At 43.8% G+C, this 22423-nt stretch overlaps 2 protein-coding genes across 3 annotated transcripts; one reads left to right on the forward strand and one right to left on the reverse strand.

Annotated features, from left to right (window-relative positions):
• Positions 1-1488: 1488 nt before the first annotated feature.
• On the reverse strand, positions 1489-12648 carry LOC149307795 (uncharacterized). The gene is made up of 9 exons (XM_089536812.1): positions 12544-12648; positions 10976-11028; positions 10201-10345; positions 9850-9956; positions 8421-8673; positions 4304-4347; positions 3211-3355; positions 2615-2715; positions 1489-1791 (listed from the first exon to the last, which is right to left on the reverse strand). Exons 1-9 carry the CDS (start codon positions 12615-12617, stop codon positions 1649-1651), a joined length of 1065 nt encoding a protein of 354 aa, XP_089392938.1. The 5' UTR covers positions 12618-12648; the 3' UTR covers positions 1489-1648.
• Positions 12649-13741: 1093 nt separating this feature from the next.
• LOC149307796 (mitochondrial ubiquitin ligase activator of NFKB 1-like) lies at positions 13742-20419 on the forward strand. Of its 2 annotated transcripts, none has more exons than XM_089534436.1 (6): positions 13742-13815; positions 14970-15170; positions 15930-16077; positions 17450-17537; positions 18234-18354; positions 19189-20419. In XM_089534436.1, exons 3-6 carry the CDS (start codon positions 15958-15960, stop codon positions 19877-19879), a joined length of 1020 nt encoding a protein of 339 aa, XP_089390562.1. In that variant the 5' UTR covers positions 13742-13815; positions 14970-15170; positions 15930-15957; the 3' UTR covers positions 19880-20419. The 2 variants fall into 2 exon arrangements, with proteins under 2 accessions (XP_089390562.1, XP_089390563.1); XM_089534437.1 differs by lacking the exon at positions 13742-13815 and adding an exon at positions 14742-14755.
• The last annotated feature ends 2004 nt before the right edge of the window (positions 20420-22423 follow it).

The following is a 22423-nucleotide window of genomic DNA, read 5'->3' on the forward strand; positions in this document are numbered from 1 at the left end:
TGGTTTTGCTTCCTCTGAAATAGACCTTACAGCACCCTATATGCATTGGCGATCTCCCATCCGAGGGCTAACCAGGGCTGACCCCACTCAGTCTCCAAGATCAGACAGCATCCAATTGCTCTGAGGAGCAGACACCAAGACCAAACCGAGACAGTTGGAGGGTATGGTTTAAGGGTGGCCAAAACGGGAGCCTCTCAGGCTGTTCTTTGCAGCCCTTGGCCCTAAATTGGCTCCTGGGTCTCCCAGTGCTTTCCATCCCTGGTTTAGTGGCAAAACTGGGTGGCGGGGAAAAGGTGTGAAAGCATCATTGCACCAGACCCTAGTTTTCTGGCTATCCTGACCAGAGAGGTGCCCTGAGTTCGAGGCACATATGGAACCAGGAGGAAGCTATGCGTATATTTTTGTTATGCTTGCTTAACAATGGCACATAAAGGACAATGGATGGGGATTGCGGTGTGTGCTGAATGAGTCAATTGAGGATCATAGGGCTGGGACTCTCATAGAGAAAGAAAGTGGCACCTCCTTAAGCAAACCACAGTTGGTTGCACAAATTGTGGGCGGTTTATGCCAGCGGTTTGTTGCTTTTGGTGACTGCGATGCCCAGAATCCCCCTTTGGATCCAAAACTAGCTATGTTTGTGCCTTCCAATTAATCTGCCGTCATCCCACATTTTCAGCTGATTTTATCATTTTAATTCTTACAAATTAAATTTTATTAATTAATTATCTATTAATTTCCTTCTCCCACTTTTCCACTTTTGTCCCCAGCTTACTCCAATCGCTCCAAGTTGGGTTCAAAGCGCACAAGCGCCGATATCGATTTCTATTTTATTATTCATTTTTAATCAATTTCCAACATCAAAAAGTAAAAAATGACCACTCCAAACACAAATTCAATACATAAGGGTTTAGTTACATTGCTATAATAGTACTTCCCACCTTCGACGGATTGATGCTTGAGGTTTTCTTATCACGGCTTTTGCTTCTTTTGGGTCTTTTTCTTTGGCCTCTACTTATGATCTCTTATCCTTTCTGTCCATAGCTATCCTTTACTAAGCTAAAAGAAAACTGCGACTCGATAATTATACATTGTGAGTTATTAGCCTTATAATCTCTAATTTCACACTAATTTATTCATTAGCATAACATTAACCCAACATGACTATTTTATATGTTGAAAACTGCGTCTGTTCTGACTTTCCTATTTTCTCACCTCAGTTTCTCCTATGACTTCCCATAAATATATACCATAAACCATAAGTGCCAATCTTGATCTATAAAGCCCTATATGACTATCTGAAAGACCGCATCTCCCCATTGTTATTATTGTGTTCCTCCAAGTTGTTTCCAACGTATGGCAACCCTAAAGCATGTGGTGGCATATGATAAAGTGATAAAAGCCACGCAACACAGGCGCACTCCATCTTTCCAATAATTTCAGCCAACTCAAACCATAACCATGAATTCATCTTTATTATAAACTCCTCTTTTTGCATCACAATGGTTTAAATTAATTTTTGACCGAAGCAGTGTGCAATGCACTGCAAAAGCGCAAAAAAGGCAAGAATTGAAAAGGCAAGAAAAGGAGGTGCGTATATTATGCCTGTGTATAAATACGTGCGTATTTTTGTGGTCTGCGGCAGCGTCACTCAGCATGAAGGCGGTTCTTCTTTGCAGTGAATGTCTGGATAAAAACGGTATTTCTCATCGTAAGAGGACAGGTTGCCTCTGAAGCAGAGCACCGCGGTTTTGTCACATTCGCAAATCTGTTCCTCGCACCAAGTTCCTTCACCTGTTGCAGGAACAGATGGTACGCTATTTATCCCATTTGCATCCTCATCATTCCTCCAAGGTGATCTATCTATCTATCTATCTATCTATCTATCTATCTATCTGGTTGAGTCTCCGTTATGTGGAATTCCAAAATCAAAAATATCTGCCTATCTATCTATCTATCTATCTATCTATCTATCTATCTATCTCTTTTACAGGTTGACTCTCCCTTATCCGGAACTCCAAAATCCATAATATCTATCTATCTATCTATCTATCTATCTATCTATCTATCTATCTATCTATCTATCTATCTCTTTTACAGGTTGAGGCTCCCTTATCCGGAACTCCAAAATCCATAATCTCTCTCTCTCTCTCTCTCTCTCTCTCTCTCTCTATCTATCTATCTATCTATCTATCTATCTATCAGTTTTACAGGTTGAGTCCCCCTTATCTGGAATTCCACAATCCAAAATATCTGTCTGTCAAACTCTTTCTTTCTTTGAATTTTCCTCATGCAGAATTTCAAAATCTAAAATATCTATCTGTCTGTCTGTCTGTCTATCATACAGGTTTGGTCTCTCTTATGTGGAATTCCAAAATCGAAAATTATCTATCTGTCTGTCTGTCTATCTATCTATCTATCTATCTATCTATCTATCTATCTATCTATCTATCTATCTATCTATCTATCTATCTATCATACGAGTTGAGTCTCACTTATGCAGAATTCCAAAATATCTGTCTGTCTATATGCCTGCCTGCCTGAATATCATCCATCCATCCATCCATCCATCCATCCATCTATCTATCTATCTATCTAGCTATCTATCTCAGCTCACCGCACGTGACGCCGCCGTCCTCGATGGTGTATTCGTATTTGTCTGTTTTGGTGCTACAGTTGCTCAGCCTTCCGTAACAGCAGTCATGGTCAAAACAGCAGCTGTGAGATGGGAAAAAGTAACACTGCTCAGAACAAACCTATTATATGAGGTTGCACATCATCATCATCATCATCATCATCATCATCATCATCATCATCATCATCTCCATACCAGTAGTCCAACAGCCTATCACAGCCTCATGTTCAGCCTTGGGTTTAACAACCTTAAGGTCAGCTTTTGAACCCTTGCTCTCCGACCCATTTCTGCCGTCCGAACGGCGGGTGCCACAGACAGTGCCTTTTCGGAAACAGCCCTGCATTTGTAGAACATTTCCCCATAGATACAACATATGGCACATTGGGTCGGTGGAATTGGATTCCAGGACCCTCTTGTGGATCCCAAAAGCCATGGATGTCCAAGTCCCATTAAATACAATGGCTGGGAAATGGGGTTAGGTTTGGAGAGATCTGGGGGACTGGTGGGGATTTCCGAGGCCACAAAAACATGGCTGCACACATTCTGTAAAGCATCGTGTTCGAAAGATGTTGTCTTACCTGTCGGTGGCATCCCTTGGCTGCCCTTTGCCGCCCAGTCCACAATAACAGCCGTAACTAGTATAATCTGGGAAGGAGCTTTTGTTGGTGAGTTCCTTGATCAGGGCCCCAAACTCCAAGAGGCTCCCTTCCGCCTCTGAAACACCTTTGCAAATAAAGAAGCAAACCTCAGTCAACAGGGTATTTTGCAGATCTGGGGGAGTTACTTCTCCAAAGCAATATTGCACCAAGGTCTAAGTTCCCTAAAAAGCGCCAGATACTTTGTCTGATCTTGGATGCGAAGCAGCGTCGGCCCTGGATAGCACTCGGACGGCAGACGCAGGTGCCATAGGTGCCATAGTTTCCGAGGAAGGAACTGGCAAAAGCTGCTCTGAGGGTTGCTTGCCTGAGAAAAGCCCTACAAAATTCATGGGGTCACCATAAGTTGACAGGTGACTTGAAAGCAGATACACACGTAGGAGTTTTACCACACTGATTTCGGCATTAAAGAGAAGTTAAAGCGCATTGAAAGCATCCTGCAAATAAAGGGAAATGGCGAGTAATTGCGTGAAGGATTATCACACGCATTTGCACACACATTGGAAATGCATTGTCGCTGAAACCTCAAAAGTAAAAAGGTGCGCGCTAAGGCTTCTTTGTGGCCGCTTCAATGGCGGGTTTGGTGTGGCGGCGTGCAAAATTGTTTCGTGTAATGACACCGATTTTCCCAGGATATTTGCAGGATAAACTCCCGATCTCCTTTGTGTGATAAACTCCATCAATAGGTTGGAATATCCTCAAAGCACCTGATCCTTTCTGATCTTGGATGCAAAGCCAGGTCGACCCTGAACGGTACTTGGATGGGAGACTGTCTAAATTTTCCTTTTTTGAGTTTTGCTTTTTTAATGAAAAGGAAAGGAATGCAGCAGCTCCTCATTATTATTATTATTATTATTATTATTATTATTATTATTATTATTATATCAAATCTTCTTGTACCTCTAAGTGGAAGGATACGTCCCAAGCATGAAAAGGCTTGCAAGGTGTACCATCCACTGACACACATACATACATACATATATATATATATATATATATAATCTTCATAACTCACCGCAAACCAGCATTATCATCAGTCCCCAATGGATCGCCATCTTTCTTTAAGAGAGATCTGGGAAAGAAAATGAGTGTGCAATGATTTAATATAGATATGGGAACAACATCACTATCTATAGCCCTCCGAAGAAATCTTACCAAGCAAACCCTATGATAGGTTCGCCTTAGGATCGCCATGAGTTGGAAATGACTTGACACCACACAACAACAACAACAGACGTGTACCTTTTTTAAGTGCTCCAAGGTAAGACGAGGCCCCAAGAATATCAAAATCCTTGTCTGCAAGGGTTATTAATCTGCTGCGTACTTTGTTTTTCTTGTATACTAGTTAGTATTATTTTAGCGATATCTTAATCCTGGAGTATTGTTTTCGATGGCAGGTTTTCATTCTTATTTTATTTGACCCTTAGTATGTAAAGCGCCATTCAGACTTTACAGCGCTCTATAAATAAATGTTAATAATAATAATAATAATAATAATAATAATAATAATAATAAATACAATCAGATTTGGAAGAGACCCCAAAGATCATCCAATCCAACCCTATTCTGCCATAAACCCAAGGACTTCCAAGAGATGTCCATCCAATTGTTGGATGAATGGAGCATTGGTAAGTCTTAAAGATCCAGAATGCACTTAGAAACATAACCAATTTTATAAAAAGAAAGAAAGAAGAAGAAGAGGTGGATGTTGCTTACCTCCAGCGACGGAAAGAAGGGTTGTTTTCAGAAAGAAAGTCAAGGTATATAAGAGAAATGGAGACAGAGGAGGAAGTGGAGACGAGACGCAGGAAATTATCTAATCCTCCTTCTTCAAGTCTTAGACCTGATGGAGAAAGAGAGAGTTGCTCTGGGGGAAAACAAGACTAAATATGAGAAGGTACCCACAAAGTGAATAATGTGAGATTGTTGGTTTATTCATTGTGTTGAAAACAAGGCCTTCTTTTTTTCGTAGTAAAGTTGTTGTTTTTCTTTAGAGGATGGTGAAACACCCCAGTTAGCCAACGCTTGCACCGGCACATCACATCCTTATGAATAAGCCCATGAAATTTCCTATGAACCTAAAGGCCGAAGTCAAAAATTGCATCATGGAACAGAACCACTTTTTAATATCCTGCCCACCGTGAAATGCTATAATGTTTGCGCACAAAGACAGGTACTTAGAAACACAACGCACACGCAAGGGTGCATTTAAGCATGCCAGTTCTTCTGGAGGGGCTTTACGCAATTGGTTCGACTGGAAAACAAGGTTTCAAGGTGACCTCCTTGCTGCCTTTCTTTTGAGCAATCCGGAGCAGAGGCCACAAAACGCTTCCTCTTTCCCAGCTCTCAGGAGAAAAACAAGAAGCAAAATGGCATAAAGGATAGAAACATGCAAACCGAACAAAGAATCATCTATTCTGTTGTATTATTTATTCATGCGTTTCATTTCTGTTCTCCTTTTCCTCCCAATCTGGGCCCGTAATTTGGAGGAAACTGGGCTTTTGAAAGGCAGCGGAAATGTTAAGAAACAGGGCCAGGAATTTACAATCGTAGTTCGATAACCAAACCAATCAATCATTTATTTGCAGCCACAGACCAAATATAAAATGTATATTCAGCCATTCGCTTGTCCTTTCGCCTGAAGGACTTCCCACTGTCAGCGCATGACTGCATTGACCTTTGTGCCTTAGGCATGAAACGCATTGCTCTGAGTCGTTTGGAGTACAACAGAAAGCAATTGCAAGCAGGTTTACTCGGAAATGCAACGTTCGGCCGTGTCTCGTGAAGGTTATGGCTTCGGAAGTGTGCGCTGAGTTGAGAGGAGAGTCACCGATAACATGACCAACTGGAGAAGCTGCTTTTTTGTTGTCGTAGTGTGTCTTCAAGTCATTTTCAATGATGGCGATTCATAAGGCAAACTTATCCTGGGGTTTTCTTGGCAAGATTTGCTCAGAGGAGGTTTGCCATGGTCTTCCCCTGAGGCTGAGAGAGTGTGGCTTGACCAAGGTCTCCCAATGGGTTTCATGGCTGAGCAGGAATCAAATCCTGGTCTCCAGAGCCATAGTCCAATGCCCAAACTGCTAGGCCACACTGTCTCCTAGCACCCATTTATGTGTCTTTTCCATAGACCATGGTATCCATAAAACTCTCCTCCAGCATCACATTTCAATTGAGTTCATTTTCTCCCTATCCACTTTCTTCCCTGTCCAGCTTTCCCAACCATTCACAGAAATGAGGAATACTATAGCATGGTATTTTAAAATGGTATTTTAGGATTGTTTTTAGACTGTTTTAGGCCCCATTCCCACTTACGGATCAATCGGTGTGCGATCCGGATTAAGAAAGGAGATCCCAATTCAGAAGAGGATCAGACAACCTCAAAGACTTCATTCATTGCAGGTTGTTTTATCCGAAGATGGATGCCCACCTCTCTGAGATGTTTCAGCAACTGATTTCTTGGCATTGAACTATATGACTCTTACTTCCCACTTCATATGTAATCTTTCCATCTCCAATTCATACAGTACTTACCTCCTCCAATCTCTTTAAAAACGTCTTGCAAATTGAAGTTACTCCTGTGTCCTCCGATTCACGATCTTCACCATTTATACTATCTTCTCCGAGACACAACTATGGGACTTTATAGCTGGAAGGTATGGAGAAATCTATTCCAGTAACAGTCTGGAGTAGCAAGTTTCTTCTCCGACGGATTGCGACGTCCAAATCTCTCCAGCCAGTACCTTTCCTATTTAAAGGAAAAAACTGATCCTTCCCTTTTTGTGCCTCGGTGGCGTCATTGGTTGTGACGAACACTTTGGTGGCAAAGGCCACTGACACCTGCAGCCATCTTTCGTCATCCTAACCGGAAATTACCCCCCAAAGCATGAAGCCATTTGTCCTTAATGGTGTCACGTTGCGCAAGGGACTTGGGAACCCATCAGCCATGAGTCAGAGCAAGGAAAGTCACTTTTCCAAAGTAACTCAGGTTTGAAAAGTAGCAATGGGATCGGTTGCACTATGAAACCGATACGTCGGAGCCATCACTTTTGGGGACTGCATTTCCCAATGTAGTTCAAAAAGTAACTTTTGAATGGTTACCAGACCATGCAACTCTGGCCTAACTTTAATGTTGTTAACGCTCAGCTCTCAGCGCCTTGCAGTCAACATTAAGGGTCCGTGTGGGAGATCCTTTGGGGAGAGGCAGTATAATAATAATAATAAAAAGTTATTATTGTTATTATGTGACCAAACACTTCTCTCTCCCACAATGGGATTAATTCATTCTGCGTATTTCGATCAGCACCTTGTAGGGGAGCAGCTCATATTAATGGGGTGGCAAACCCACTTTGGATTTTAGGCTGAAGTAGGTGAGGTGCTGATCTTATTTAGGGGAAAATAAGTAACTTGAGTTGCTGCTTTACAGTTTGGACTAAAACCTGGAGCAGATTCCCCATCCCATTGATGTTGAGAGGCATCCGCCATCACTTAGGTGTCTCTTTGGCAGAATAAAAATGTATAGCTAGATGACAGACAGATACAGATAACAAAAGAGGTAGATAGATGATAGATAGATAGATAATAAAGATGATAGATAGATAGATAGATAGATAGATAATAAAGATGATAGATGATGATGATGATGATGATAGATAGATAGATAATAAAGATGATAGACAGACAGACGATAAATATGATAGATGATAGATAGATAGAGATGATAGATAGATGATAAATAGATATATGATAAAGATGATAGTAGATAGATAGACAGATAGATAGATAGATAGACAGACAGACAGATAGATCTTTCTGACTGATTGATTGATTCTGCCCTCCCACTGTATGTCCAGTCATAGGCAATTCTAGATTTAATAACTGAGATAGGTACAATTCAAGGTGTCTTTCTAATAACTTGCCAAGACGCTACTTCGGATGCGGCTTTTTCTACCTTGTTGTGAAAAGCAAAGGTATCCTTTGAAAGCCATATTTGAAAGAGTAAAACTTCAACAGCAGCACAATTTTCAGATTTTGGAAATATATATATAAATGTATATATATATATATATTTTAAAAATGGATTAAAAATAAAGACTAATGTGACTATTTGAATCCTGGCAGCCTTTCATCCCAGCTCCAGGAGGCTCCCCGGTTTCTTTACGGCTCGGTTGCCTCCAGCGTTTCCTGGACTCGGTTTCTGCACTTTGTTGGAGGCCTTGCTCTGCTCCTGTTTCTTTTTGGGGCACTTCGGGGTCGGTTCCTTGCACAAGATGGCGGGGTAGTGGAGGAACTTTTTGCTGTACGTTTTGGCTTGCCTTTGGAAACACAGTGTGGCTCGCCGGTCGCATTCGCAGGCCAGTCTGGAGCACAGGCTTCTGTTTCTGTACTCTGTGGAAACAACACAAAACAGTCCTCAGGACAAGACTGGTGACCGTTCCGCTTCAACAAACCATCTCTATGCCAGTCACCAGTTTTTAAAACCCCAAGCTAAACATAAGTAACAATGTGATGCGGCAGCTAAAAAGGCCAAGGTGATTCTAGGATTCATCAATAGTGTCTAGATCGAGAGAAGTAATAGTACTAATTTATTCTGCTTTGGTTGGACCTCACTCTCCAGTTGAGGGCAATACAATTCAAGATGGAGCATGTCCAGAGGAGAGTAACCAAAATGGTGGAAGATCTGGAAGCCACCAAACCCTATGAGGAGTGGATTAGGGAACTGGGTATGGAGTTTATCACCCTGGGGCTGATTTCAGCATTAAAGAGAGATTAAAGCGCATTTAAAGCACCCCACAAACAAAGCAGAAATGGTGTGTAATTGCATGAACAATGATCACACGCACTTGTGCACATAAAGTGATATCGGAAATGTGTAGGTGCTGAAATCCCAAAAGTAAAAAGATGCGCGTCAATGCTTCTTGGTGACCACTTTGGTTTTGTGCGACGTTGTGTGAAATCATTGCACGCAATTACGCGATTTTTCCAGGATATTCACGGGATCAACTCCTGATCACCTTTGCGTGATAAACCCCCATGTTTCGCTTGGAGAAGAGAAGGCTAAGAACCACCATCAGTGGTTCTCCAGATGTTTTGGACTTCAGAAGTTTTGGACTTCTGTTGGCTGAGCTGGTTGAGGCTTCTGGAAGCTGAAGTCCAAAACACCTGGAGAACCAAAGTTTGGGAATCACTAGGTGACATGTTTAAATATTTAAAGGGATATCATTGAGGATGGAACAAGCTTGTTTTTCGCTGCTCCAGAGATTAAGACATGGAGCAATGGATTCAAATTGGAGGAAAAGAGATTCCACCTAAACATTAGGAGGAACTTCTTGATAGTAAGTGTGGAAGATGCTCCCTTGGAAAGTAGTGGAGTCTCCTTCTTTGGAGGCTTTTAAACAGAGGGTGGATAGTCATCTATTAGGGGTGCTTTGGATGTGAGTCCCTGGACAGCAGAATGGGATTGGACCGGAGGGCCCTTGGGGTCTCCTCCAGCGCTTCTATGATTTAAAAGTGTCCCTCCCTCTGACCCTCTGTTTGGAGTCCAGCAATGGGACTGGTACCTACGGCAAAAAATGTCAGAATTGATGATCAGGTATCTGTAGTGATCGGTGTACGGATGGCAGTTCACTTCGTGCAAGCCTTCGTAGCAGCAGTCATGCAGGTAGCAGCAACTGGAGGAAGACAAAAACCCAATGGGCAGGATTGCAGGGCAGAAGGAGCAACCTTGTCTGGCTGTCGTGGGCATCTATTATAATTTTCTGCATTCCTGCCTATGATCTGGAGATGTCAAGACAGCAGTACTAGATTCTGGGAGAAGGCTGCTCTCCACTAAAACTGGATATGTATCTGAATTACAGGAGGAGAACCCCATATTCAGGTGACGGAAAAGCCCATGCTTTACCAACCCAGACTCACATATCGGTCTTGTCTCTTGGCTTCCCGCGTCCGCCTTTTCCACAGTAGCATCCGTAGCCGCTGAAATAGATGAGGGCATTCTTGTGAGTCAACCTTTCGATCATCACCTTGAAATTGAGGAGGCTGCTGTGGATGATGGAGAACACTGCGGGAAGAGAAGAACGAGACGATGACCCATCAGGTCCTCCGAGGTCCTCTGGTTTTATCCCAGAACATCCCTCCTAGACCACCACCTGCTTGTTTTGGGAGGTTGGTCCTAAAACATTGGGGAGTTTAGGTCCCAAAGAGTGAGAAAAGACCTCCGTTGAGTTTAGAGGAGAACCTCAGACCATACGACTGAATTCTCTGGTTCTGATCAGTTGGACCTCTGGTTGTCCTCAAGTGGTTATGCTCCCTTCTCTATGTTTCTTGGTCACTCTGCAAGCTTTCGTGCCCCCCCCCCCAATTCTGAAAGTTTGAAATGGCTCTCCTAAGGCTCAGTTCTGGGCAATAAGAGCTCTCTGCCAAAAGAATTGGTAGTTTTGGACCCCAACTTTTTGGCTTTGCCCATCACTGGGCCCCACTAGGAAAATGTGGTGTGTGTCTGAATGTTTGAGTGCAGTTGCTATTTAATGCATAATGCTTAATGGCATTAATAAGGACCACCATTCATCTCAAAACTCAGGGCCAAGGACATCGGTGAGCTGGCAACCCTAATACTGATGGACTTGAAATGGGAAAGATGGTTGTCGGTTGCTGATGAAGAAGAGAAGATGCTGAATTTGGCATCCCTTACCGCCTGCTCCTAGGACAAAAACCAGGAGGAGTCGTTTCATATCTGGTGCAAACCTGGAGAAACAGAAGGAAGGTGGATGAGATTGGTGTAGGCCCAAGATACCTAATAATAATAATAATAATAATAATAATAATAATAGGTTTATTTGTACCCAGTGTCTCCCAGTGGATCGAGGCGGCTTATATACATGGAACATATAACACAATATTCATAAAATATGATAGACAAGGACCTGGATCTTGCTGGTTAGCCCCGACTAAAGTAGACTGAGGCTGCATCTGAGTCTGAGAGACTGTGACTTGCCCAAGGTCACCCAATGGGTTTCGTGGCCCGGCAAGGATTCGAACCCTGGTCCCTAGAGTCATAAGTGTTTATCACACAGAAGTTTTGGGGGATTTTAGGAGCTCAGATCTGGGGTGACTGCGGGTCCACAATGCGAATTCACATCATAACATGAATGTGTTATCAGATGAGATTCCTTTCTATGGGATCTCCTTCCATGGCGCTTCCGCAGTGATTCCAAAGTGACCCCTCATTTTGGTGAAATCGGAAAAAAGTGAATTCACAGAATATGCTTTCAAGCTCACTTTGATTTCACTTCGAATTGGTCTGGTGTGGAAGATCACTCCGATGTCGCCCCCCTTGGCCCCCTGCGTCCTGCTCCTTCATCCCCCTCCTCCTCCTTCATGCCATCTCCTCCTCTCCGCCACCCTGCCACCTATCCCATCACCCCCTGACTGCTCCTTTAGTCCAGTCCTGGCCCCAGTGACTCCCAGGGACCTATCCCATTATCCCCTGACTGCTCCTGCATCTGAATCCTGGCCCCAGTGACCCCTGCAACCTATCCCTTCATTCCATCATAGCAAAAAGCCCCGTGTGATATATCACTACACAACAATGCTCTCCCCAATGCATCCACACTGTAGAAATAACACTGTTTGACATCCCTTGTGGCTCCATCCTGCACAATCCCAAAACTGTAGTTTGGCGAGGCGCCAGAACTTTTGGGCAAAGAAAGCTCAAGATCTTTAAAAACTACAAATCCCAGGAGACTAAAAGAGAGAAACACCGCATTAAAATACCCCTCCACTCCATAAATGAAGAGCCAAAGGCATGTCTAGATAAAGAGATCTTCTCTTGCAAGGGGAAAGAGACCAGACAAGGGCCAAGAAGGTTGAATGGCCTGGGAAGCAGCCACCAATAACAATAATAATGATGATGATGATGATTAGCCCGTCTCTCCCTGCGTATTGAGGTGGGTTACAATAGAAAGATAAAAAATACAATACAATAAATTATAAACCCTCCACCAAATGTGGAGGGACTGAGATGGGATTTGGACTGCCTGACCTCTGCTGTTTTTCTGCCCAGATCATGAATGTGCCATGGCATCGCAATGATGTGCAAACCGATCCTTGTGCCCCAGTAAGCACCGGTGGGGACTGGGCACCATTTGATGGTCAGCCTCCAGTCCCATAGAGAGGTCTCTTTGGGAAGGCCGGCTGACCCCAGGAGCCATGGCACATGCCATCCGACAGATGACCATTGGTACTGGTTTCATTGCTTACATCTGGCCAGTAGAGTTCAAGGTTTTCCTCTGGAACCCGGCTCCATTGTGATGCTCAGTGCCACGGAAACACATGGAGGAGAAGCTAAGAAGGTTGCCCAACCAACGTTTCCGAGGATGTGCTTCTCACATGCCCCCCTCACGTAACCAAGATGGTCTCTATATCAAGACCCATTGGCAGTCCTGAGGTCTGCCAAGGAGATGGGCTCTAGAGTCCTTGTCGGCCTCATAGCCAAATGTTAACAGCTGTCTGGTGGTGTGGAAAAGTTCGACTTGTGTTAGTGGCCTTATTGGGAGCTTTATTTGTATTTCGTAAAATCCTAGAGTTGGAAGAGACCCCAAAAAGGGCCCTGATCCAGTCCAACCCCCTTCTGCCATGCAGGAACTCTCAATCAAAGCATCCCCATTGACAGATGGCCATTCAGCCTGTCTGAGAGCCTCCAAAGAAGGAGACTCAAAGGAAGCCTCTTTCACTGTTAAACAGCTCTTAACATTAGGAGGTTCGTTCTTATGTTGAGGTGGAATCTCTTTTTCTGTAGTTTGAATCCATTGCTCTGGGTCCTATTCTCTGGAGCAGCAGAAAACAAGCTTGCTCCCTCCTCAATATGGCATCCCTTCAAATACTTAAACAGGGCTCTCATATCCCCTCTTAACCTTCTCTTCTCCAGGCTAAACATCCCCAGCTCCCTAAACCACCAAGCCCTATGGGGAGCAGCTGAGGGAGCTGGGTCTGTTTAGCCTGGAGAAGAGAAGCTTAAGAAGTAAAGCTCAAATCTACTTCCTCAGATGCATTTCCAAATGCAGATCCAAATGCATCTGAGGAAATGGACTTAAGTCTAGGAAAACTCATGCTGCCCATTTTTCTTTCAGTCAGCCTCAAAGGGGCTACAAGATCTCTTTCTATTATTATTATTATTATTATTATTATGGAAAGCTCATGCTGCCAAGTTCTTTCTTTCACTGAATCTCAAAGGTGCTGCAAGATCTCTCTTTCCTTAATTATTCCTAACCCAAAATATTATTTTGGTTATGAAAAGGAAAGAAAAGAAAAGAAAAGAGTGAGTGAAAGAGAAGGAGATGCAGTCAGAAGAAACCCGGAAGTTCGCCCTCTACACTTTTATTAAGTCTATGGAACAACAGCTGAGAGCCGGAAGTGGCACTTGCCGCTCTAGTCGCCGCCTGCAGCTCTATGGTGAGACCTCCACTGCGTGACGTCATCCGGCGGCGCTAGGCTTCCCCCCCGGAAGTGGAGCCAAGCGGATGCAAAGAAAGGGTAGGGGCTGCTCTGGGAATAATGACATGCAAGACTCTCTGGTTTCCAAAGGCATGGAGTCCCTTGGGAGAGCTATTGCAAATGACCTCTTCCCAATGGATCCTTAGCCATTATGGGGCATCAATGCATGGAAGGAAGCAGCACTGGAGACAGGGGGAAAGCCCCTTCTAGTGTCCATTAATAGGACACACAAGTGTGTGTGTGTGTGTTACAGTCACACACAAAAATCTCTCTCTATATATATATAGTATTTGTACAAAGAGCACTCTATGTACTGTATATAGAAAATGGAATGGTTTGCAGGATTTGTTTGTATATGTGTGTATTGTGACACATGCACACACACACAAACCTATCTCTCTAAATAGTATTTGTATAGAGAGTACCGTATCTACTGTCTATAGGATGAGGCACATCTGGTTTAACAAGACAACATGCAAAAGGGATCTAGGAGTCCAAATAGACTGAACATGAGCCAAGAGTGTGATGCAGCAGCTAACAAGGCCAGTGCGATTCTAGGCTGCATCAGTAGAAATCAAGGGAAGTAATAGTGCCACTATATTCTGCTTTGGTCAGGCCTCATCTGGAATAATATTGTGTCCAGTTCTGGACAAAACAATTCAAAAAGGACATTGAGAAACTGGAGCCATGTGTCCAAAGGAGGGCGACTAAAATGGTGAAGAGTCTGGAAACCATAAAGCCCTATGAGGAAGGACTTAGGGAGATGGAGATGTTTAGCCTGGAGAAAAGAAGGTTAAGAGGTGCTATGAGAGCCCTGTTTAAATATTTGAAGGGATGTGATACTGAGGAGGCAGCAAGCTTGTTTTCTGCTGCTCCACAGAATAGGATCCAGAGCAATGGATGCAAGCTCCAGGAAAAGAGATTCCAGCTGAACATTAGGAAGACCCTCCTGACAGTAAGAGCCAGTGGATCGTGGAAGGTGCTGCTTTAGTGACTGGTGGAGTCTCCTTCCTTGGAGGTCTTTGAAAAGAGGCTGGATGGCCATCTGTCAATGGAGATGCTTTGATTGAGAGTTCCTGCATGGCAGAATGGGGTTGGACTGGATCAGGGCCCTTGGGGTTTCTTCCAACTCTGTGATTCCATTTCCTTTGCTGTCTTTCCTAACTAACTACTTTGCCCTTTTTTTGACCCAGATGCACTGCCATGTAAACACAGAACAATACTCGCACCAGGCCAACAGAGCAGTAAACTTCCTTCTTGGCACTCATGTGACTTTGTTCAGATAAAGAGAAACTGAAACCTCTGGATTTATTTAAAGCCACAAGGTCTGGCCTTCCGGAAGGAGACCTTTTCAGAGGATGGAAAACTGACTTGGAAATGCCCAGATGAGATAGGTAGGTAACTCCGTATGTTTGGATGTGTGAGAGCCATAGTTCATTCTTACTGTAATGTCTTCAAGATCAGATTCAATTGTATATATGTGTGTGTGTTTTTTTAATGGAAGATTGTTTTTGGTACTCATGCTTACTTAAAAATGATAAAACCAATGTTTTAATACTGTATTTCCTTTAAAATGGAGAAGTGTGCATTTTTAGACACCGTGGCTGGTCTGGTTTAGCTCATAACGCACATCCTGTCATTAACTTGTCCAAAAAGTGTGATTGACCACAATTGCGCAAAAGACTTTCAGACGACGTTGCACAGATCCCTTCATTAACCCATCCCAAAAGCACGATTGACTGTGATTGCAGAAAAGACTTTCAGACGACATTGCGCTGATCCTGTCATTAACCCATCCAAAAAGCACAATTGAGTGCAATCGTGTAAAAGACTTTCAGATGATGTCACACAGATCCCGTCATTAACCTGTCATTAAAGCGACATTGGCCAGCATTGTGCATTAATGGAATTTCGTGTTATTGCCATACCAATTTAATGATGGGTTAATGGCGGGATCGGCGCTACGATTTGAAAGCCTTTCGCGCCATTGCAGTCACAAACTGTTTAAGGACGGGATAAGGACAGGGAGTGATCCCATCCTTCTCCCGTCTGTGTGACATAATCTCAATGGTTTGTTTTTCAGCTGCTATCTAAAATGCCTAGGGCTTCCTGAGCGATGGACCTAGCACCGTTCTCTCCTTTTCTCTCCCTAGACATAGGCGCCAGAGTTAGGCCATAACCATGGACGCTGCGGGGCGCCCTTCGACAGGTCAAGTTGTTCTTCTGGCTACCAGTTCAACCATCACTGCAATCCTGTATGCCATTTACAGGCACAAGTCAAAGTTGGTTCACAGCCTGAAGGTCAGTCTTTGCTTGTTTTCTGGGCCCTTGGTATCTATTGGGGTTTGGCTCCAGGACCCCCTGCCTCCAACCTTGGGGACATCTATGGAGATTATCAGACAGGGGACGATACATCTTTGTCCCATCCTTTGCGATCGCAAAATTTTCATATTACATTGCCATTATCCGGACATCATCCTATACGAAAAGTGCGATTGACCACGATCGTGCAAAAGACTTTCCTTAAATCCATTCTATCCCCCATGCTGTTTAACATTTACATGAAGCCGTTGGGCAAGGTCATCCGGAGACTTGGGGATGTTATCAGTTCGCTGATGACACCCAAATCTATTTCTCTATGTCTCCAACTGTTACAGTGACTAAGGATGGCATCTCTCCTCTGCATGCCTGCCTTGGGTCGGTAATGGACTGGATGAGGGAAAACAAACTCAAGTTGAATCCAGAGAAAATGGAGGTACTTGCGATAGGTACCCCAAGTCCAGGGACGGAATTTTGTCAACCAGTCCTGGATGGGGTCACACTTCCCTTAAAGGACAAAGTTCGCAGTTTGGGAGTACTCCTGGACCCATCTTTATAGTTATCATCCCATGTGGATATGATGGCCAGGAGTGCATGGTACCAACTTCGCTTGATACGACAACTGCATCCGTACCTGGACCGAAAGGACCTCGAAGCAGTGGTACTTGCACTGGTAATCTCTCGTCTAGATTTCTGCAATGCACTCTATGTGGGGTACCTTTGTACTGAGTTTGGATGCTTCAATTGATCCAAAATGCTGCAGCCAGATTGGTCACGGGAACATCTAGATCAGACCATATCACTCCAATATTAAAATCTCTTCACTGGCTACCGATTAGCTTCTGGGCGCAGTACAAAGTGTTGGTTATTACCTTGAAAGCCCTACATGGCTTGGGCCCGAGTTACTTAAGGGAACACCTCTCCCTACACAATGTGCCCCGCACTCTCAGAACAACTGGGAAGAAATTATTAGAGTGTGTAAAGACCAGGTTAACAACAACTTCCCACAAGGCATTTACTGCCATAGCTCCTACATTATCAAATGCCTTGCCGGAGGAGATCTGTCTCATTACCACCTTAGATGCCTTTAAGAAGACACTTAAGACGGATCTCTTCTGGCAGGCCTATCCACCCAATCTGCTATAAGACAGTTAGAAATACCGCACCTCTATTTGTAAAGCAATATATTTCAAATGATGATTTCGTCTATGTATTGTGTTGTCTGGTTTGAGGGCCCATGAATGTAGTTTTGGTTACTAACTCAAATTACTTTTTGTACAGTGTCTTCCTGCTCCAGTGGCATTTCCGACTGAAGCAAGCTTCTCAAATGTTTTTCTTCCCTCTCGACATTTAGGGAGCCAAAAAAATCACCCTAGACCAAGATCTGAAGACTTTCCTTATGGAGGCACCGGGAAAGTGTGTCCCCTATGCTGTGATAGAAGGTACAGGCTACGCATTATGTGTGTTAACCTTTTCACCATTCAGTGTCCCATCTGCTCCATCCTATAGGATGGATTAATTGCAGAAGGCAACCTTTGGATGTTTCAGACTACAGTCGCCCCTCTGTTCTCGCAGACTTGAGATACACGGTTTTGAATATTCCCAAAGAGGCAACCTCCATTAATTTCAGTGGGGTGCACTCCTGCTGTGCATACCCCATTGAAGTCTATGGGACTTGAATATCGGCGAGTTTCCATTTTCATGGGGGTCTAGAACGGATCCCCTGCAAAAATGGAGGGACAACCATATTGTGCTCACATCATTGGCCACATTGCCTGATGCTTAAGGAAGTCACTCAAAACATCTGGAGGGCACAAGGTTGCCTACTTCTGAATAACATGTGCATGAAAATACAAACACTGTATTCTTTCAAAAAGCACGTTCCATCTTCTTACTTTAAAACAGAATATGTCGGTCCCGGATTCTTCTTGTCGAGAGTTTTGACAATTTTCAAATATTCTCAGATGCCTTTTCCATCCTTACATCGTAGCCATAGTACCAGATTTGTAAGACTTCAGATAACTGTTGGCTGTTGCCTCTATTAGACTTGCTGTTTTGCAGTACTGTATAGATTCTTTCAATATCTTTTTCAGATCTCTTAATTCTCTCTCTCTCTCTCTCTTTATCGATATGAAAAGGCGTCGTACGGTCTGTGAAAGAAACTCTCAGCAGCCAGTTTGTGGAAAACTGCAAAGGAGTGGTCCAAAGGCTGACGCTGCAGGAACACAAAATGGTGTGGAATCGAACCACGCACCTCTGGTTTGTACCTTTGGTTTCCAGTAGTGAAAGGAGGCCAAGAACTTTGTTGGGTGGAGGATGTGGTTGTTGTTGTTATTATTATCTTATATCCTGCCATTCTCCCAATATAGTTAATAACCAGGCAGTAAACAGCAGCAAATCATTCACAGGATTGGTTGCTCCCTGATTAGTCCTGGGATAATGGCTCTTGTGTGTGAAACGTTAATTGCATTTTAATCTCGATTGCACGATTTTGATGGGTTAATCACCATTTAAACTACCAAATTTCCCCCCATGTGATAAACTCCACAGTACAGTTAATGGACAGTTGGGTTTATGAAAGAAATAATAATAATAATAATAATAATAATAATAATAATAATAATAATAAATGTATACATCATGTTTGGCCTTTTAATTAATGTGTGTTTGAACTAATGTCTTTTTAACTGATGTTTGTCGGTAAATTGTTGTTGTTCCCTGCCTTGATCCATAGGGAGAGGCGAGGGAGAAATAAATATTATTACTACTACTACTACTACTGCTATTATTATTATTATGCTTTATTTATATAGCACTGTAGATTTGCACAGCGCTGTACATACAAACAATAAAATAGATAAGGTTAAATCTGCCCATGATGTATAATCTAAGAAATAATAGCGCAATATATATAAATAATACATAACAATACAGGAAAGGGTTCAATAAAACAGGCAACAAATTAAAAATGTCAAATAGCAAATAATAGTCATGCAATGCCTGGGAATATTTCTCTGAACAGGATGGTCTTCAACTCAGTATATTATTATTATTATTATTATTATTATTGCCGTGCTGATTTTCCTTCACCAGGAATGATTACGAGAAGATCATCCACCAGAGGACCAACACGACGGCTTTCGACCTGGTGCCCCAGGAAGGAGGGACTGACGTCACCGTCAGGGTCTTGAAACCCTTAGAGGCGGCTGAGCTCAGCTTGGAGACGGTCTATGAAAAGTTCCACCCGTCCGTCCAGTCGTTCACGGACGTGATTGGCCACTACATCAGCGGAGAGCGGCCCAAGGGCATCCAGGAGACCGAGGAGATGCTGAAAGTGGGGGCCGCCCTGACCGGCATTGGGGAGCTGGTCCTCGACAACGCCACCATCAAACTCCAGCCCCCCAAAGAGGGCATGCATTACTACCTCACCAGCCTGGATTTCGAGGCCTTGGTGCGGAAGCAGGAGTCCAGCGTGCGGCTCTGGCGGGTCCTGACCCTCCTCTTTGGCGTCGCCAGCTGCGCCGTGCTCTTCTTCCTCCTCCACAAGCAGTATCGCCGGCACCAGGAGAGGCGTCGCTTGCGCCAGATGCAGGAGGCTCTCGCGGCAGGCGGGGATGCCGTGAACGCTTGCGTCATCTGTCTCACCCACACCCGTTCCTGCGTCTTCCTTGAGTGCGGGCATGTCTGCTCGTGCACCAAGTGCTATGAGGCCCTTCCGAGACCCCCTCGGTGCCCGATTTGTAGGCAAGAAGTAACCAGAGTGGTGCCTTTATATAACAGCTGAATGATGTGGCTTCTCCTTCTCTCTCTCTCTCTCTCTCTCTCTCTCTCTCTCTCTCTCTGGGGTTGCCTTAGTTAGTCTGTACCCCATGAATATTGGCATATGCTTGGTTGAATTTTGCGGCAATATTGCACAGTGTGGCAAGGTTGGTGGTAAGGGTGGTGGTGGTTGCCTTTTGCACATAGAAGCAGAGAGCCGAACCTCAGAGGCTTAAAAGCACAAGCAAAATTCCCAATGTTTTTAGGGTTGCTGTGATTTTTAGAACCGGGCCACTCGCGGTCCCTTTGAGTGTGATGCCAAAAGGAAAGATGTTTTCCCAGTGGAGAATTGCCATCTACACAACTGTGTGTCTCTGACAAAATCCCGACGTATCTTTTCCTGTTCCGGACTAACAGGATTGTGTTTCTCGACTTTCGAATAATGTCTCCCTAGCCTAATGTGTGCTTTTGCCTTGAAAATGTGTTTTTTTAGAGAAGGACTCATACAGAGACGCTTCCGTCTCATTGCCCAGAATAAAAGAAGCTTGTCTTGCCTAGGTTTTAATTCTGGCCTTTTCTTGACTACAATCCCCGTCTAGGTGGTTGAGAGCCGGGTTCGAGGCAACGGTTAAACCATTTCAACTGTTCATAAGTAAGCAGCTGGAGTTGTGGAGGGAGAGGATAGAAAAACAAGCTCCTTTCGCTCTGTCTGTCGAGAGTGCTTTGAATTAACAGAAAGGTCAAAGCACAAAGTGGTTTCGAGCAGTTTATATAAATGCAGCAACTTGAACCTTTAGCAAGGAGCGACGGATGGGTTTGTTTTAATGAGGCGCTTTGCAAAGACGGCAAGTAGTGCCCTCTTCTGAAGCGTCGGTGGCGGCACAGAAAGTCAACAGCGCACTTGTTCACAGTTTTAATTAAACACATTTTATATATGACTCTTCACTTCAAAATACGCAAAGTGCTTCACTTTGGAAAGCACAATAAGCCAGTCGATAAAAGATGAACGGCAGTATTCCCGGCAAGGGTCACTCACAAAGACTTTTTAGTACAGGGTGAGAAAACTCTAAATTTGGGAACGGCGGGGAAACAGCCCCCATGAGTGTTTTGGGCTGGATCATTCTCTGCTGTTGAACATGTCTCCACCAACCATGCAAATCTGAAAACATTCAGGGGTAGCTGCGTTGGCCATTGAACAAATGCAAAAAATAATCCATCATTGAGACCTTTATTGGCCAACCGAAATGCACAGTATACTTGTTGAAAGCTTTCCAAGCTCCGTGGGTTTCTTCATCATCAGGCAAGACGTTAGGAACCAAAAAACAATTGGAGGTGTTAGTCAGATGCCTGCATGTTGTTTCAGTCCTTAGTAAATGGGGAGGATATCTTTTGTAGATATGTGGCAATAGGAAGAAGCTGAGTTGGCCATTTGACAGGTGCAAAATCTAAGTTCAGTTCTATGCAATACAAACCAGGGCTTGGCACCCCAGAGCTTTCTTCCTGGGCTTTAGGTAGCCTGATATCAAGAACCAAAGACTGGAGAGAAAAGCAAAAGATGTAGGCCAGGTGAGGACCCTGCCCACCGGAGATTTCTCACCTCTACCTTAGTACTAATAGGAGGAAAGCCATTGAGCAGGAGATGCTGTAACTTATATTTCCGAGGAAGGAACTATAAAGCCATCCTCTAAGGATTACTTTTCTGTGAAATTCAGGGGCTTCAAGTTTGATCTTGGAAGCTAAGCAGGGTCAGCCCTGGTTAGTACTTGGATGAAAGACTGCCAATGAATACTGGTTGAAGTAGGCTATATGTCAGGGGCAGGAACTAAGAAAACCCTCTGAAATTCATGGGGTTGCCATAAGTCAAGACACCCTTAAACTCCCACCTTGCCAATATAGCAAAGGGCCTAAATACCCTAAAAAGCACTAAATCCCTTCCGATCTTGGAAGCTAAAGGAGGGTCAGCCCTGGTTAGTACTTGGATGGGAGATTGCCGTGATGCTCAGATGTTGTAGGACACATTTTAGAGGTGGCCAAACCACCTCTGAGGAGTCTTTTAATAAGAAAACTCTAGAATTCTTGGGGTCTCCGTAAGTTGACAAGTGAATGAATGCCATAAACACAGAGTCACATTTGCAGATGACACCAAACTAGGAGGAGTAGCTAATACTCCAGAGGACAGGATCAAGATTCAAAACGACCTGAATAGACTAGAAAGCTGGGCCAAGGCTAACAAAATGAATTTCAACAGGGAGAAATGTACGGTACTGCACTTAGGGCAGAAAAATGAAATGCACAGATACAGGATTATGGGGGACACCTGGCTGAATGAAACTACGTCTGAAAGGAGTCCAAGTAGACCACAAGTTGAACATGAGTCAACAGTGCGATGCGGCAGCTAACAAGGCCAATGTGATTTTAGGCTGCATCAATAGAAGTATAGTGTCCAGATCAAGAGAAGTCATAGTGCCACTCTTCTGCTCTGGTCAGGCCCCACCTGGAATATTGTGTCCAGTTCTGGGCAACACAATTCAAAAAGGATGTTGAGAAACTGGAACCATGTGTCCAAAGG

The sequence above is a fragment of the Sceloporus occidentalis genome, unplaced genomic scaffold (assembly GCF_023333645.1).
Source record: "Sceloporus occidentalis isolate IW3139 unplaced genomic scaffold, rSceOcc1.0.p SCAF_8, whole genome shotgun sequence".
In the NCBI taxonomy this organism is placed as follows: Eukaryota; Metazoa; Chordata; class Lepidosauria; order Squamata; family Phrynosomatidae; genus Sceloporus; species Sceloporus occidentalis.